This window comes from Rhinolophus ferrumequinum, chromosome 3 (assembly GCF_004115265.2).
Source record: "Rhinolophus ferrumequinum isolate MPI-CBG mRhiFer1 chromosome 3, mRhiFer1_v1.p, whole genome shotgun sequence".
In the NCBI taxonomy this organism is placed as follows: Eukaryota; Metazoa; Chordata; class Mammalia; order Chiroptera; family Rhinolophidae; genus Rhinolophus; species Rhinolophus ferrumequinum.
This window is the reverse complement of record NC_046286.1, coordinates 5,497,855-5,513,756: the sequence shown is the minus strand read 5'-3', so window position 1 is coordinate 5,513,756 and position 15,902 is coordinate 5,497,855. Positions and strand designations below refer to the sequence as shown.

The 15,902-nt window shown below is 50.5% G+C and overlaps 1 protein-coding gene and 1 non-coding gene across 3 annotated transcripts; both read left to right on the top strand.

Annotated features, from left to right (window-relative positions):
- Positions 1 to 845: 845 nt before the first annotated feature.
- LOC117020947 (U6 spliceosomal RNA) lies at positions 846 to 950 on the top strand. Its single transcript, XR_004422771.1, has one exon. It is a non-coding gene; the product is annotated as a U6 spliceosomal RNA (small nuclear RNA).
- Positions 951 to 3,458: 2,508 nt separating this feature from the next.
- On the top strand, positions 3,459 to 15,456 carry TULP1 (TUB like protein 1). 2 transcript variants are annotated; one of them, XM_033103017.1, is made up of 16 exons: positions 3,459 to 3,505; positions 3,616 to 3,667; positions 4,054 to 4,144; positions 4,453 to 4,611; positions 4,902 to 4,912; positions 5,277 to 5,415; positions 6,194 to 6,295; positions 6,370 to 6,489; positions 6,810 to 6,928; positions 9,701 to 9,706; positions 9,808 to 9,978; positions 10,171 to 10,283; positions 11,156 to 11,270; positions 11,345 to 11,443; positions 13,607 to 13,778; positions 15,323 to 15,456. In XM_033103017.1, the coding sequence occupies exons 1-16, from the start codon at positions 3,459 to 3,461 to the stop codon at positions 15,454 to 15,456; spliced, it is 1,650 nt and encodes a 549-aa protein (XP_032958908.1). The 2 variants fall into 2 exon arrangements, with proteins under 2 accessions (XP_032958908.1, XP_032958909.1); XM_033103018.1 differs by lacking the exon at positions 4,902 to 4,912 and having other exon boundaries at positions 4,603 to 4,611; positions 5,275 to 5,415.
- The last annotated feature ends 446 nt before the right edge of the window (positions 15,457 to 15,902 follow it).

The window sequence follows — 15,902 nt, the reverse complement described above, 5'->3', positions numbered from 1 at the left end:
TATTCGAAATTATGTATTAAAATTAAAAAACAAATGTAGTTCATAATTAATGAATATCAAAAAAATTAATCAAATTTAAATGGTTTAGGAAATTTTGATCCCATCTTAGTAAATATTTTTAGAACTATTCCCAAAATAACATCCAATGTCCTACTAGTTGTCAATACGAAGACCTGCTACCATGGTTCACATGTTATGTCCTAACTTACATGTGTACAAATATAACAGTCATATGAATTGTTTAATATGGTAAAGAGTTCCTCAGCGGCCAAGTGCAACTGTTATGAATACTGTGCTAATTCACGAAAACCTTCCGAACATGAGAGGAAGCAAGAACGTCATGCAAGTGTCTATCAACACCCAAGCAACCTGAGAGGAAAGATCTGAGAAATGAATTTATCTTTCCTTTTACTTAAGAGCTCTTGCTGTTCAAATCCTCCCCACACTCCAACGCCGTGTCCACGTCTAATGTTGGCCACAGCTCAGCCCGCACATGTCTGGCAGTCCAGGGCAGACGCCTCTGGTTTGGACAACAGTGTGCAGGAGATGGGCAGAAGTGTTCCCTGGGTCCTGAGCAGTGTTAGAATGCCACCTCTGAGGTAACAGTCTCCAGGTGCCCTGTGGTTCTCACTTATGTGTTTCTTTGGAGTTTCAGATCCTCAGGACCCCTCTGAAGTGAGGGTCTTAGGCAGGCCCATTCTCGTCCTGGTCCAGGAGCTGGTACTGTTCCATTGTGCCAAGTTCTTTGCTGCCTGGAAACATTTTGCATAAGTTGTGCCTTGTGTGTGGAATTCTTTCTCCGTCTTTGAAATCCTTCAGGTCTCAATTTAAAAAACCCCCCTCATGCCTGCTTCAGCCACACATATACTAAAATTGGAATCATACAAAGAAGATTAGCATGGCCCCTGTACAAGGATGACACGCAAATTTGTGAAGCGTTCCATATTTTTCCACAGGCTCCTGGAACTCCTTCCTCAAGATCTGGAGCTAATAGCTCCAACCCCAACTGGGTCTGGCCAGGAGGGGCCCTGCCATGCCCACACCACAGGCCAGGAGCTTTGGGGCTGGGGGCATACAAACCTCCCTCCCCGGGCCACAGGGCCTTAGGTCCCTGCTCTCGTACCCAGGTTGTTTCTTCCCGGGAGCCCCCACTGTGGAGATAATGATGGGAATAGAATGCGAGAGGAGGAGGAACAGAAAGCCCTCATCCTTTTGCTGCCCTGGGTTAGGGCCTCTTCCCCCGGAGGTCCAGAGACAGGAGGTAGAAACTCCAGGGGCTCAATTTTTAAAAACTGGTTTAATTTTCATTTCTTTGTATTTTCAGTTTTTCCATAAGGGAACCAATTCCAACTCTGTCAAAAAGATAAATAAAAATAAAAATGCCCCTCTCAGACAGTCTTTTCTATCTGTAAGTCCAGACTGGATCCCACCTGCTATTCTCATGGAATCCAGTTCTTTTCCTTCTTGGCATTTATTACAATTATTAATAATGAGATTATTATAACTAATTGTGTATTTATGTCTTTACTATCTTTCTCACAAGAATGTAAACTCCATGAGGGCAGGAACCATATCCTTTTGTCTATCATTGAATGATCAGTGCTTGGCACGTAGTCATTGCCCAGGAAATATTTGTTGAGCAACTTTCAGCCTTGAGTTTCCTCACCTTTAATAACAATGTGTTCATGTCCGCCTCATAAATATAATTGTGAGGGTGGAGAGGGAATGGGAGCAAACGGGCCCGACACACAGTAGGAGGTCAATAAATGTTGTTGTTGTTATTATTATTATACATTCAGAGGCAACTGAGGACTGAGGAATCTTGGAGGCAGGAACTTGAGAGCTACTTAGAGTTGGCCAGGTTTTGTGAAATCGTGAGGGCATTCCCAGAGGGAACAGCTTGAGCAAAGTCATAGAGGACAAAAAGCATAAAAGCAGTACGTAAACCTGTATGGCTGAAGAGTAGGGTTTGAGATATCCCTGTAGTTAGAATGGCAGATTGGGGCCAGATCAGGGAGAGCCTTGAATGCCAACCCAGCACATTTAAACCTGAACCTTAGGCAGTAGGGTGCCAGTGAATGTTTCTGAGCAAAGATGTCAACTAAAGAAGTAACATTTGGAAAGATTAATTATGACAAATCTGGGTCAAGTGGACCAAGGAAGTAAAGAAAGACAAAAAGACTGACCCTTTCATTCAATCCCCATCTCTACCTTGCGACGCATGAAATAAGCAAAGGTTAGGGGCAAAAGCTCTGACAGCAAACAGGTCTGGATTCAAGCCCTGGCTCAGGAACTTTATGATCTGGCTGACACTGAGCAAGTCAGTTCACCTCACTGAGCCTCAGTTTCTCCACCCATAAAATGGAGATAATCTGTACCTTCCCTATCCCACTGGCCTCTTGTGAGAATCAAATGAAATAAAGAATGTATTTATTAATTTACTTAGTCAAAACAGGAACCCCAGTCATGAGTCAAGCTGTATTGTAAATGCTGGGGAGACAGAGATTAAGTGGAAGTGCTCTGAAAAGGGGCGCGTAATCGCCAATTCTGGAGCGCTCACTGTAGGCAGTTTTCTGTCTGTCGTCTCCTGTAATCAGCACAGTACGCCTTCCAGGTGGTGCTGTTATGAAAACCATGTTATAAATGGATACATGGAGGCCCAGAGAGGCTAAGTCATCCAGGGATGTTCAGCTCTTAAGTAGCAGAGTGCAGGGCTTGGGCTCACGGGTGAGATGACAGACCTTTGAACATATCTGGCTATTTCCAACCTCCAGGTTTTTATCTCTCTGTCCCCTTTCCAGAGAGCCCTTTTTTTGTTGCCTGTGGAATTCCTACTCATCTTTCAAGTTTTAGATCAGGCTTCAGGAAGCCTCTAGGAAGTCCCAAACCTCCCCCATGATATTAATCACATCAACACTATATCCCTGGTCTCTAAAGTTTAAAAAGCCATGTCCCCTACCAGTAAAAAGTATTTCAGTGTATACCTACAATATAAGCACATTTCTTTATAATATGTATACACATTCTTCTGCCAATCCATATATATTAAATATTAGTAAATTCTAGTTCTTTTTAATGAAAAATAAGTTTTTTAATGAAAAATATTAGATCAGATCTAATATTTTCTTCCCACACTCCCCCTTTGACCGCTGACAGTTACAAGTGGGTACCTCTAATTCCAAGCGTGGTGGTGGGGGAAAGGGGGACTGGTACAGTGATGCTATCCTTCACGCTTCTGGGGGCCTGAGAACTTGAGGGTTCAGCCTCTTTCCTCCTAGACTGAGCCAAGTGGGGGCAGAGGTCGCAGGCCTGAGCACCCTCACAGCGCGGCCAGGCCCCCACGTTCTTGTGCCAGCCGGTGGGGGCGGGGGGAGTTGAGCCCGGATTAGCTGGGGCAAGCAGCAAGCCTCCTAGAGCTGCAGGTTGGCCGCAGAAGGGGTGTGACCGGCGAATGCACCATGCCGCTGCAGGACGATGTCCTCCGGGAAGTGTGGGCCTCGGACAGGTCGGGGAAGGCCCCCCGCTGACTCCCTGAACCCTGGGGGACCCAGATGGAGGGGGTGGGAGGGGCAGGAAAAGGGGAGGGAGACGGATTGATTCCTTTGCTACCCTCAGCGGGCATGAGGAGGAAGGCAGGAGCCCAGAGGTCCAGCGGCGCCCAAAGCAGGTATGTCACTCTTGCTCGGAAAGGAGGCAGAAAGATCCCCCACTGTAAACCCACGCAGGGGAGGAGATTTGGGAGGGGCGGCTCTCCTCAGCAACGTCTGGGGGACGCTTCTCTGGAGTTTTTTGTGTTTTTGTGTGTTTTTTGGGGAGTAAACGGGTGTTTGGGGGCAGGGGGTGTCCAGGGGAGGAATTTGGGTTTGGGGACATTGGAGCTGGCCATGATGCATGGGAGGGAATCACCCTTCCTCATCCCAAGAAGGAGGCTGCAGTTCCCCTCCGGATAATCCGCGGTTATTTCTGGCGGCTCAAGGGATTAGAGGGTGACAGGTCGCCGCCGTCCGAGGTCCCCTTTCCTTCTTCTTCCTCTTGACCGCCCCAACTCTGCAGCAATCCTCCAGGGGACAGAAGTTGAAGAAGAAAAGGACGGAAGCCCCTGAGTCCCCCTGCCCTGCGGGATCCAAACCCCGGAGACCTGGAGGCGGGCGGGGAGCCGAGCCCGGGGGCGCCCCCCAGGGTGAGGGAAGAGGGAGGGAGGGAACTGAGGGCGGGCGAGGGTGATGCTGATTTCTGGAGCCCTCCTTGGGGAGCGGGACGAGGGGGACGGAAGGGGAGAGCGCGGAAGGGCAGAGGTGCGATGCGGAGTGTGGAGGGATGAATGAAAGCCGCGGTAGGGGTGTCGAAGGTGGAAACAGAGCCCAGGGGAGACCCCAGAGTGAGGAGTCGGAGGCTTGGAGCGCGGTCGGAGGAGGGGTCCGGGCGCTGCATGACCGGCGCCTCTCGGCTCAGTCCGGCGGAGGGGGAGGCCGCGGGAGGACCCCGCCCCGGAGCCGGCCCAAGCCGGGGCGCCGCGGACCGTCTACACCAAGTTCCTCAGGGATCCGGAAGCCAAGAAGCGCTACCCTCGGGAAACTTTTCTGGTAGCCAGGGCCCCAGGAGAGGAGGACGGTGAGCGGGCCCGAGGGAAGGGCGGGTGCCGGGTGCGTTGGAGAGGAGGAAAGGGGCTGGACCGGAATAGCAGACACAGTGGCAGAAAACTGGGGAAAACAGCCTCCACGTCTCTGGCTTTGTCTTTGAGCCAAAATAATCTTTATTCTCTTGTTCTTTCCCCCATTTTCTGGGTGGAGAAACTGAGGCACAGAGAGGTTGAGAGTTTTGCCTTAAACTGCAGCTAGGGGGCAGAGGTAGCCCAGATGGGACTGGGTCAAGGTCAGAAACAGACAAACAAGGACAGCGAGAAACAGAACAGGTGCAATGAGAGCAGCAGAGAAGGGAAAACTGGGAGACACGCAGGAGAATGTGTGAGGAGGTGAGGTTGCCGGAGAGAGGAAGGGCCTGATGAGAAGAACGTTTTCCCAGAACACGATTGCCAACCCCCCAGCATTCTCCCAACTCCAGCCTCCTCGCCCGTGTAGACCTACGGCAGACTTTGGGGTCACCCCCATTCTCTGAGGGAGGTTGCTGGAACCTCTTTCCACCTCCTGTTCCTGTTTCAGAAAGGCAGCCTCCTACCTCTGGCACTCACTCACCTCTTCCCAAAAATGTGGAGGGGCTGGGCTCCCCCAGAGAATGGGACCCACCTCAGCCCCCCTAAGGAGTTTCTACTTACAGAGGAGGAGGATGAAGAAGAGGAAGAGGAAGAGGAGGTGGAGGAAAAGGAAGAGAAAATCCCTTTGCCTCCCCAAAAGCCCCCTAACCTGAAGGCCTCTGCAGACATCAAGGAGAGGAGAGCCACGGCCCAGGGTCCGAAGGGTGGGTGTTACGCGTACAGAGAGAGCACACAGACAGGCGAAAGCAGCGCTGCCCTTGAGGAGCTCGGGTCTCACTGATACACAGGAGTGGAGACATCCAAGTAACCCAGTGCCTGGACCTGAGAGTTTCTTCCTCTGGTGGTTTCTTCCTGCAATGGTCCTTAAGGACATAGATTAATATGTGTTCCCCCATCACGTCCTCCCCCCGCCGTTGCCCAGGGTGCCCTGTGAGCCAGGGAGGGCAGAGAATTTGGGTTTCCTTTGTGATTTCTGTTTAGTGGTTGTTGTTGGGTTTTTTTAACTCGATTATGAAGTATTGTTATACGTTTTAGAAAAGTATCAAAGTGATTACAGTAAAAATCAGTCAATGCATGAATATATGCCGTAGTGGCTCTCTGGCCCGGGCTCTTCGCCCTACAGTTGCCACAGTCAGGTGTAAATGTGGACAGGCAGCTAGGACCTGGGGCGTCTGCAGGAGCAAGACTGCATGTCTGTAGCACTGGCCAGGGGGGGTTTTCTGTGGGAGATGGGTGGGAGCTGGGATTCACAGGCTCAGTTCATTCATTCATTCATTCATTCAGGAACTGCTTATTACACTTCTGCTGTTTGTCTAGCCCTTTCTGTATTCAGGGTTAGAAAAGAGCCGAGCAGAAGGCAGACTCTGGGCCCTGGTCAGGCCTTCCGCCTCCCTGGGGACTGAAGGAATGATGAGTGGCTTGGAAGGTGGCCTTCAGCCCCAACAGGCTTTTCTTTTTCAAACCCCCACCCTCCATTTCCAGGGAACCTGGGAAGCCCTGTTCCCCCACTGAAACCTCTGCTCGTTAAGAAGAAGGAAGTGCCAGCTGGGGAAGGGACGAAAATGAGAAAGACAAAGAAGAAAGGTGAGACTGGTCTCCGGAGAAACAGGGTATTCTGAGTGTGGTGGGGTTGTGACCTCTTTGCATCTCACACACAGGGCCTGGAGAGGCTGACGAGGACCCCTCAGTGAGCCCGGCCAGAGGGCAGAAGAAGATCCCAGCAGCCATGTTTCTGGTTAGGAAAGATGGCCCAGCTGATAAAGCTCCAAAGAAGAAAGGTGGGTGGCAGTGGCCTCTCATGCCATGACATTGAGAGGCAGTCCTGGGAGTGGAGAGCTGAGGCACAGTGTAGTACCCTAAGGAGCGGGGGTTCTAGAGTCAGAAGACTCGGGAGCATCTTGACCGCCATTTTAATAGCTGTGTGGCCTCAGGCAGGTATCTTAGCCTTTCTGAGGCTCTGATAATAGTAATATGGGGTTACTCTCTTGTGGTTGTGGGAAGGGTTCACGTGAGACATGGGTGTTAGAAGCACTTTACAAACTATGAAGTACTCCACTAGGGTAAGGGGTTAACAGGCTTTTTTCTGCTCCGTTCCCAGGCACTCCCAAAGGCTCAGAAGAGGAGAGGAAGGAGGAAGAAGAGGAGGAGGAAGAAGTGGCTGCTATGGTGACCAAGAACAGCAATCAGAAGGGCAAAGCAAAAGGAAAAGGCAAAAAGGTTGGGTCTCAGAGGGGAGGGGGGCTGAGGTCCCTTTGGGGGGCAGTGGCAGCGGTCTGGGCTGGGGGGACTAGAGTGTGGGACCTTATGGGCTGGGGCCATGGAGTCATGTGGGGTTAGAATCTTATCTCCCCCTGTAGTGACAGGACATGAGGGCAAAGGGCACCAGACTTGTGAGAACAGAAGAGGCAGTTATGGGTCACCAGATTGGGCCGGCCACCCAGGGGCCTTCTGTCATCTGGTCTTGAAGCCCTCCCCCCTGCAGCCTAACCATCACACCGAGCCAGAGATGCCCCCACATGAAGAGACACACATTTTCTGTTCCAGGGAGGTGGAACACACAGGCTGACAGGCACATGTGTACACACACTTGGGCACACCATCTGACGGATAGCCAGCTGTACGAGTTGTTAAAAATATTTCCATCCTGCTGCTCTGAGCTCCCCAAGTGTTTTCTGCTACCCCACCCACCCCCCCACCCAGCAACTAAAGGGTTAACACTGGCTATCAGGGGCGTCCAGTCCAGGACCCTCCTCCAGGCCTATCAGTGTCCATTCTGTCTGGACAGTCTCCAGTGGCAAAGCAAGTTGTTAAATATTTTGAATATTGCTCTTACAAACTTAGGCACCAACACACACAAACTCAAGCAGGAAAGAGAGATTTAATTAGAGAAAGTGATGCAAGTCTTTGAGAAACTGGTTTCCACAAGTGGAGAGATCACCGTGAGGGCAGGGCCTGGTCTTAGCTACGTGGCTTTGTTAGCTTGTTCAGGAGTGGTCAGGTCTTGGGAGGCTGATTCCCATTAGCCAAGGTCGCCAGATACCGATGTATAAATTGAAAGGCCAGTTTATTATCTCCCAAGAGGACTGTAACTGCAGTACAGTCTTCAATACAGTAGACCCTTGAAATTCCCAGCTGTAGAAAAGTTTGAATAAGCACTGGCTTGCTCCAGATCACATTCCAAACATAGTCTTGTGTTGCACAAGTTTTTCTGGAGCAGCCCGGAGTGGAGGAGATGCTCCCTTGCCCGCAGGCTAAGGGCTCACTCCCCGACCCCAGCCTCACCTCATACACAGTACCAACCGGCCCGCAGCAAAAATGGCCAACCACAGCACATCAGGGCATCCTAGGGGCTCACGAGTAGCATTTAATCCTCCAGTGCACACACCCAGGCTGCTGGTCTCTTCTCTCCTCTGTTGGGACCATTGGGATTAGAATCTTGGCTACCCCTCTTGTGAGGGATAGAACATGAGGGCAAAGAACACCCAGTTTGTGACAGCGGAAGGGACAGTGTGGGTCAACAGGCCAGGACACCTAGGACCTGATGCAACCAAATTCTTAGTTTTTCCATGAGCAAAATTAGATTACTTATTCACTCATTATATTACCTATGTGTTATCATATAACAAACCACCCCAAAATTTAGTGTCTTAAAACAATAAACATTTTGGTGAACACACAATGTGATATATAATGATGTATTACAGAATTGTACACTTGAAACCTATGTAATTTTACTAACGATTGTCACCCCCATAAATTTTAATAATATAATACAAAAAGGATATAACTCAGGAACAGCCAGATGCCATTCTTCCAGAATCTCCATGTGTTCACCAACAGAGAACCTCTTCAAAATAGTAATAATAATAATAATAGTAATAACAAACATTTGTTTTCTTAGTTTATGAGTCAGAAATCTAGGAGTGGCTTAGCAGGGTAGTTCTGGCTCAGGGTCTCACGTGATGTTGCAGTCAAGATGTCATCTGGGTCTGTAGTTATTCTGAAAACTTGACTAGACATGGAAGATCCACTTCTCAAATGGTTCACTGTTATCGTTGTTGGCTGGAGGCCTCTCCATAGGACTGCTTGAATGTTCGTATGACATGGCAGCCAACTTCCCTCTCGAGCCCAAGAAAGAGACCAAGGAGAAGCCACAGTACCTTTTATGACTTCGCCTTAGAAGTAACCACCCCCATCACTTCTGCCATATTCTATTGGTCACAAAGACCAACCCTGATTCAATGTGGGAGGGGACTACATATGGGTGTCCATACCAGGAGGCAGGGACCATTGGGGGCCATCTTGGTGGTTGGCTACTACATTGCGTATATACTATACATATATGCTGATGATAATAGTGGTAGCTAACACTTCCACTATGCCATGTGCTCAAAACACAGCAATCAATACCTTCAGCCTCACCTCAGTTCACCCCTGAGAGTGTACCCACATGAAGGAAGGTCTTTCCTAAAGGCTCTGGATCTAACAGAAGACTGTGCAGCATTAAATCCCAGTTCCACCTCTTACTAACTGTGTGAATTTGGGCAAGTTCCTTAACCTCTCTGAGCCTCAGCTTCTTCATCTGAAAAATGAGACACTTACCTCAGCGGATATTGATAAGAGGATTAAATGAGTTAGTAATCGGAAAGTACTTAGAACTCTACCTAGCACATTAGTAGACTTTATATGAGTGTTTGTTAAATGTACATATAAATTAAGTAAGGTCTGTTCTAGAGATCCAGCCTTCAGCCTACCTACTTCTCAGCTGGAAAAACTGAGTCAGAGCACAAATGTGACAGACAGATAGTGGTAGAACCAGGATTTGAACCCAGGTGTCTGGCTCCAGAGCGTGAGCTCCTAACTACAAGCTAAATGAAATAATAATTAAGGGCAAGGCTCCCCAGGGCTTCCTAACAGCCTGCTGAGCTGTTGGGAAGTGCGAGGGACCCGCCACACCCCAGCTGGCCTCTCTGTTTTCTCCCCACCCAGAAAGCGGTGAGTTGTCCTGCCTGCCCTGCCTATGTCCCAGCACTGGAGAACTGCTAAGGGCAGGGGAGCTAGAGCTCTGGGGTTGATGCACCCTCTGCCCCACCCAGAAGGAGGAACGGGCCCTGTCCCCACCCGTGGAAGTGGACGAACCTCGGGAGTTCGTGCTTCGGCCTGCCCCCCAGGGCCGGACAGTGCGCTGCCGGTTAACCCGGGACAAGAAGGGTATGGATCGGGGCCTGTATCCCTCCTACTTCCTGCACTTGGACACGGAGAAAAAGGTGGGTGGGGAGAGATGGAGGGAGAGGGAGGAGGAAGGAGGGTGGAGGCTCCAGGACCCAGGCTGAGGGAAGGTCTAGGGCTAAGAGGTGGGGAGGAGCTGCAAGGCAAACCGGCTTCCCCTTCCCCTCACCCACCTCCTGGTGCCACCCGATTCTCTTCCCATCCTCTCACCTGTATCCACCTCTCCCCAGGTGTTCCTCTTGGCTGGCAGGAAAAGGAAACGGAGCAAGACAGCCAATTACCTCATCTCCAGTGACCCTACCAATCTGTCCCGAGGAGGGGAGAATTTCATTGGGAAGTTGAGGTGGGGCTGGGAGGCTCAGGGCAGCAAGAGGGCCACGGCCCGTTCTTCTCTGTCCCCCTGTGCCTGCAGCGTGCCCACCACACTGGACACTGGCCCAGGGCTTCTCACACTTTGTACAGCTCACTTGGGGATCTTATTAAAATGGTTCGGTGGCTCTGGGGTGGGGAGTGGGGGTAGATTCTACACTTCTAACAACCACCCCGGTGATGCCACACTGCTCGTCCAGGGACCTCACTTGCAGTAGAGCATAAACTCCACGAGGGCCATGCCTGTCTTGTTCATGGTTGAATTCCTAGCACCTGGTACATACATAGTGGCTACACAATAAATATTTACTAAGTAAATGAATGAACAAATATTTTGCACCTACCCTGTGCTATGTTTCCCCATATATCTCATATAATCCTCACCACAAATCTGAGAGGTGGGGAATAGACCCCAGAGTCAAGCCTTATTTCTTTTATTTATGTATTTAACAAACATATACAAATAAGGTCTATCTATGTGTCAGGCATAGTTCTAAGTAACTTCCAATATTAACACATTTAATCCTGTTATCAACCAAATTAGGTAAACACTGCTCTTATGCCCGTTTTGCAGATGGGGGTGTTAAGGCTCAGACCGGTTAGGTAACTTCTCTAAGGTCACACAGCTAGTAAGAGATGGAGCTGAGATTTGATCGCTGCTCCGTCTCCTAGATCCATCTTTTTAAAAGGCCTCATGGGGGAAAGCCTGGGGCAGGGGACATGAATTCTCTGTCCTAAGACACCCTTGATCAAAGAGCTCTCAAAACTGCTTGGCCGGGAGGAAGGGTCTCGGAGTAGGGACATGGAATCCCCTCAGCCCCACCCCCAGCTCTACCCTCTTTGCAGGTCCAACCTCCTAGGAAACCGCTTTACCGTCTTTGACAATGGGCAGAACCCGCACCGTGGAGGAGGCAGCGCTGATGTGGGGAGCCTCCGGCAGGAGCTGGCAGCTGTGATCTATGTGAGACTCCACCTGTTCCCGGTGGCAGGCCCCGCCCCTTTCAGAGGCTGGTCTAATGCGCATCTGTCTCCTAGGAAACCAACGTGCTGGGCTTCCGAGGTCCCCGGCGCTTGACAGTCATCATTCCAGGCATGAATGCGGACAACGACAGGGTCCCCATCCGGCCCCGAAATGTGAGCCCTGCACCTCCCTGACCCCTCCCCCTGAGGGTCCTGCTCCCTACGTGACCCACTGCGGGGGAGCCGGGGGAGGAAGGCTCAGCTTACCCTACCCCAACCTCCAGCGCACACTCCACCCTCCAGTGCAAATTAATTCTGGCAACTTTGTAATGAATTAGGAGTTTCTATAATTGAATTCACTGAAACAAGCACAATGGGTTCTTTTTTTTTTAATTTTACATCAAGTTATCCCTTGATATATCCATTCAACACACATATATTGAATGCCAAATGTTATTCTAGGCACCTGGAAGACATCAGCGGGCAAAACAAAGACCTGCCCTCATGAACTGGCATTCTAGGGGAGCAAGACAGTAGAGAGTACTTGTGAGAAATAAGTAAATTATGTAGTATGTTAGAAGATGATAAGTGCTATGAAACAAAAGAAAAGGTTGAATGGGGAAGAAAGGGGTGTGTGTGTGTGTGTGTGTGTGTGTGTGTGTGTGTGTGTAGGTTTCAATATTAAATACAGTGTTCAGAGAGAGCCTCATTGAGAAGGTGAAACTTGAGCAAAGTCTTGAAAGAGGTGAGGGAGCAAGCCTGCAGATATCTTGGGAAAGATCATCCAGGCAGAGGGAAGAGCTGGTGCAAAGGCCCTGAGGCAGGAGGGTGCTTCGTGGGTTTGCGGAACAGCAGGTAGCCAGTGTGGCTGCAGGGAGATGAGATGAGAAGGGTGAGAGTGAGGGGCAGATAGGACCTGTATAACTGGTTTTTACTCTGAGAGGAACAGGAAGCCAGAGGAGGGTTTTTAGCAAATGAGTGACATGATTTGACTTATATTTAAAAAGCAAAGGTTGTTTCTGTTATTGTTGTACGTATGAGTGTAGGTGTAGGGTAAGATGGAGAGGTGTCCCGCAGAGTCAGTCTTCCTTCAGAGTCAGTCTTGCGTCCTGCTCCTTAGCACTGGGGGTCGGTTGAGCCCCGCATTTCAGAGACGGGATGACTGGCATGCCCCACACTCACAGTGATGTCACTTTTCTCTTTTACAATGAAAAATAACACCCTATCAGCTGATCACACATCCTTGCCTGCTGGAAAGTCACACCATAATCAGAGGCCCAGCCCGCCAGTGGGGCATCAGCCATGGGAGTCTCCGGTCTTACGGAGCCTGTGGATCCCACACTTACTCCTTCCATGCTTGGAATAAACACACATATCCTCCAGTAGCAGGGTCTCCCATGTGTTTGGGCTTGGTAAGAACTACCAGTGCAGCTTTGGGTCTCTCTTCATCATCTCAGTTCATTCATTTTACAATCATTTGTTAAACCAGGCACTGGAGATCCAAAATCAACACAACAGGTACCATCAAAACAATATCTGGTATTTATTGAGCATTTACTCTGTGCCAGGAACTGATCTAAATAACACTTCATGCGCTATTAACTTATTTAATCCTCACAACACCCTGTTATGAGGGAAACTGAGGCACAGAGATGTTACTAAAATATGGTGCCTGCCCTTAGAGTATTCTATTCTATTACAATGCGGTGGTAGAAATGGTAAGAGCAAGGTGTTATGGAAGCTCGGAGCTAAGATATGTAAATCAGACCTGGGGTCAGGAAGGCTTCTTGGAGGACATGACCTTGAGTGGACTCCCTCTAAGCCATGAATGTGAACAGGTGGCAAGGAAACTCAGGAAAGAACTATCTCAAGAGCATCCTCATACAGACACCACTTCTTCCTTCCAGAAACTCTCTTTCAGGACGTTTTATTTTAACCATTGTTTGACTATTCATCTCTCCAAGTTCAACTGTGAGCTCCTTGTAGGTCCTAGAATGTCTGGTTCATCCTTGTAATCAGATGCCAACATGTAACCATTCCAAAGACCCCGTGGGTACCAATGGCACAGAGCACTCACTGGGTGTCAGAGGCTACTTTCCATTTTCCAACCCCCCACTTTGGCATCCCACAGTGAAGCCCCATTCTCACAGTGCACACCCCACCCTGTCCACAAGGACACCACAGAGACCAAGCATGTGCTCAAGCACACCCTGAATGGACGCTGACATTCAGGCTGCTCAAGGGCACACATAGGTCCCACGGCCCCTTCCCTGTCAGTCTGAGATATCTCAGCCACCCTTAACTGTCCTCTCCCTGATACTCCCCCCGGCACCCCAGGCCAGCGATGGGCTGCTGGTGCGCTGGCAGAACAAGACACTGGAGAGCCTCATTGAGCTGCACAACAAGCCCCCTGTGTGGAACGAAGACAGTGGCTCCTATACCCTCAACTTCCAAGGCCGAGTCACCCAGGCCTCGGTCAAGAACTTCCAGATAGTCCACGCCGATGACCGTGAGTATCTAAGCCCAGACCAGGCTGTTCCCACCACCTCCAGGACCCCGACCTCAGGCCTTTCCCCACCATCTTTCTCCCGCTCTGACACACATGCACACTGGCCTGGAGCTGTCCTTCATTCCTGAAGCCAGAATATCTAAGAAAGTTACTCCTTCCTCTGGGGACGTTGACCCTGTGATATTCCAAGCAGGTGTCTTGGGGCTCATCATTCCATGCCCTCATTCTAGCATCAACCAGAGCTCTGGGGTAGATACTGGGATATTCTGGGTAAGAGTGTGTTGAAGGGAGAGTTAAGCTGCTGGAGTTTGAAAACCACTGACAGCCTGGCCCCTCTGTGGTCAAAGAGGGTGCTGAGCCTCAAGGCAGTCCCTTACCCAAAGTCTCTCAGCTCCGCCTGGCATTTACACTAGCCCTCAAAATGTACTTCACAAAAACTTACACAGTACTTTCTATATGCCAGGCACTGTTCTCAGACTTTACAGATATCGAATCATTAAATCATTTCAACAACCCTGTGAAGAAGATACTGTTGTTGTCCCTATTTGGCACAGAGAGGTCAAGCAACTTGCCAAAGGTCATACAGCAAGTAAGAGGTAGGGCGGAATTAGAACCCAGGTAGTCTGGCTCCAGGGCCTCAGCTCCTGACGCCTTCAAGATGGCTACGTTTTAAGAGTAGGGAATATTAATCAAGCATTTCTGAGTGCTTACTCTATTGCTTTCTCTCAAGTGAGGTCGAAGGCCTGCCCTTGGGGAGTTAGGGAAACAACCTGTACCCAGAACATAATTAACTAAAAATGTCCCTGTTACAAGCCTGGGGGAGAGGTCTGCACTAGGATAAGGAAGCCTGGGCATGGAAAGGTATCTCCCAAGGGACTCCAGGTTCCCAAGGTCAGCTAACACTGAGCAAGTTCCTGATCTCCCACTCCATCCTAGGGATGTACCCCTCAGTGTCACCTGTCCCCAGACCTTGGATAACTGCTCTCTAGATCACATCGAGTAGAGCCTGGTCTGCTGAGGTCGGGGGTATTTTTAGCAACTTCCTGCCCCTATGGATGTTGGGGGAGGTGTTGGGACAGGGGCTGAATGGGCACTGGATGAGGAAGGGAACCAGGGGGCTAGTCAAGGGATTGGGCCTGAGGGTCTCCGATGGGACTTGGAGTGGGTTGGGGAGGGGGATGGAAAGATGAAGGAATGGGGTCAGAAGACAACAGAGACGTTGGAAAGGGAGGAATCTAGGCTTGGAAGTTTGACAGGTTCCTATATTTCAGTAGCAGTTGCATGCATAGCCCTGCAGCAGAAGATAAGGCAAGGGTCCCTGTCCTCAGGGGCTTCCAGTCGGATGGATGGTAAAGCTGCAGGTGGGGCAGGTTGGGCGAGATAAGAAGGGTATGGATGGGTGGAGGGTGAATAACTGAGAAGGTGGCTAGGTATTGGGGCCCCAATGCAAGGGAGCGGGACTTCCCCCAAAGTTGAGGGCATTGATTGCCAAGACGGGCACCCAGGAGATCTCGAGCCGCCCCCACCCTTGTCTTTGTCCACAGCCGACTATATCGTGCTGCAGTTCGGCCGCGTGGCCGAGGACGCCTTCACTCTAGACTATCGGTACCCGCTGTGTGCCCTGCAGGCCTTTGCCATCGCCCTCTCCAGTTTCGATGGGAAGCTGGCCTGCGAGTGACCCCAGCAGCCCCCAGCACTCCCAGAGCCCGCCCGGGTTGGGGAAAGGATTTAGTGGAGGCTTGCAGGGTCCCTTCACCAAAGCCCCCACGGAAGACTCCTCCCTTGTCGGAGAGTGATCCCTCACTGTCTCCAGGTGACCTCCATCCACTCCCCAGCCTGGCACAGGCCGAGACAGGGGAGGAGCTCAGACTGAGGGTCCGACGGAGATGAAGAACATCTGGAGTTGGAGCTGCACATCTGGTCGCGGAGCTAGCCGCTTCAACACATACACACACACACACACACACACACACACACACACACACGCCCCTGTCACTTCCTGTCCAGGAGCAGTAGTCAGTGTTGTTTTAACCCCCTCCGGGACCGTGCTAGGGCTCGGAGGAGCTGGGGCTGGCTCCGAGGAGGGGTTAGGTGACGGGGGACGAGGGCCGGGTACCCACATCC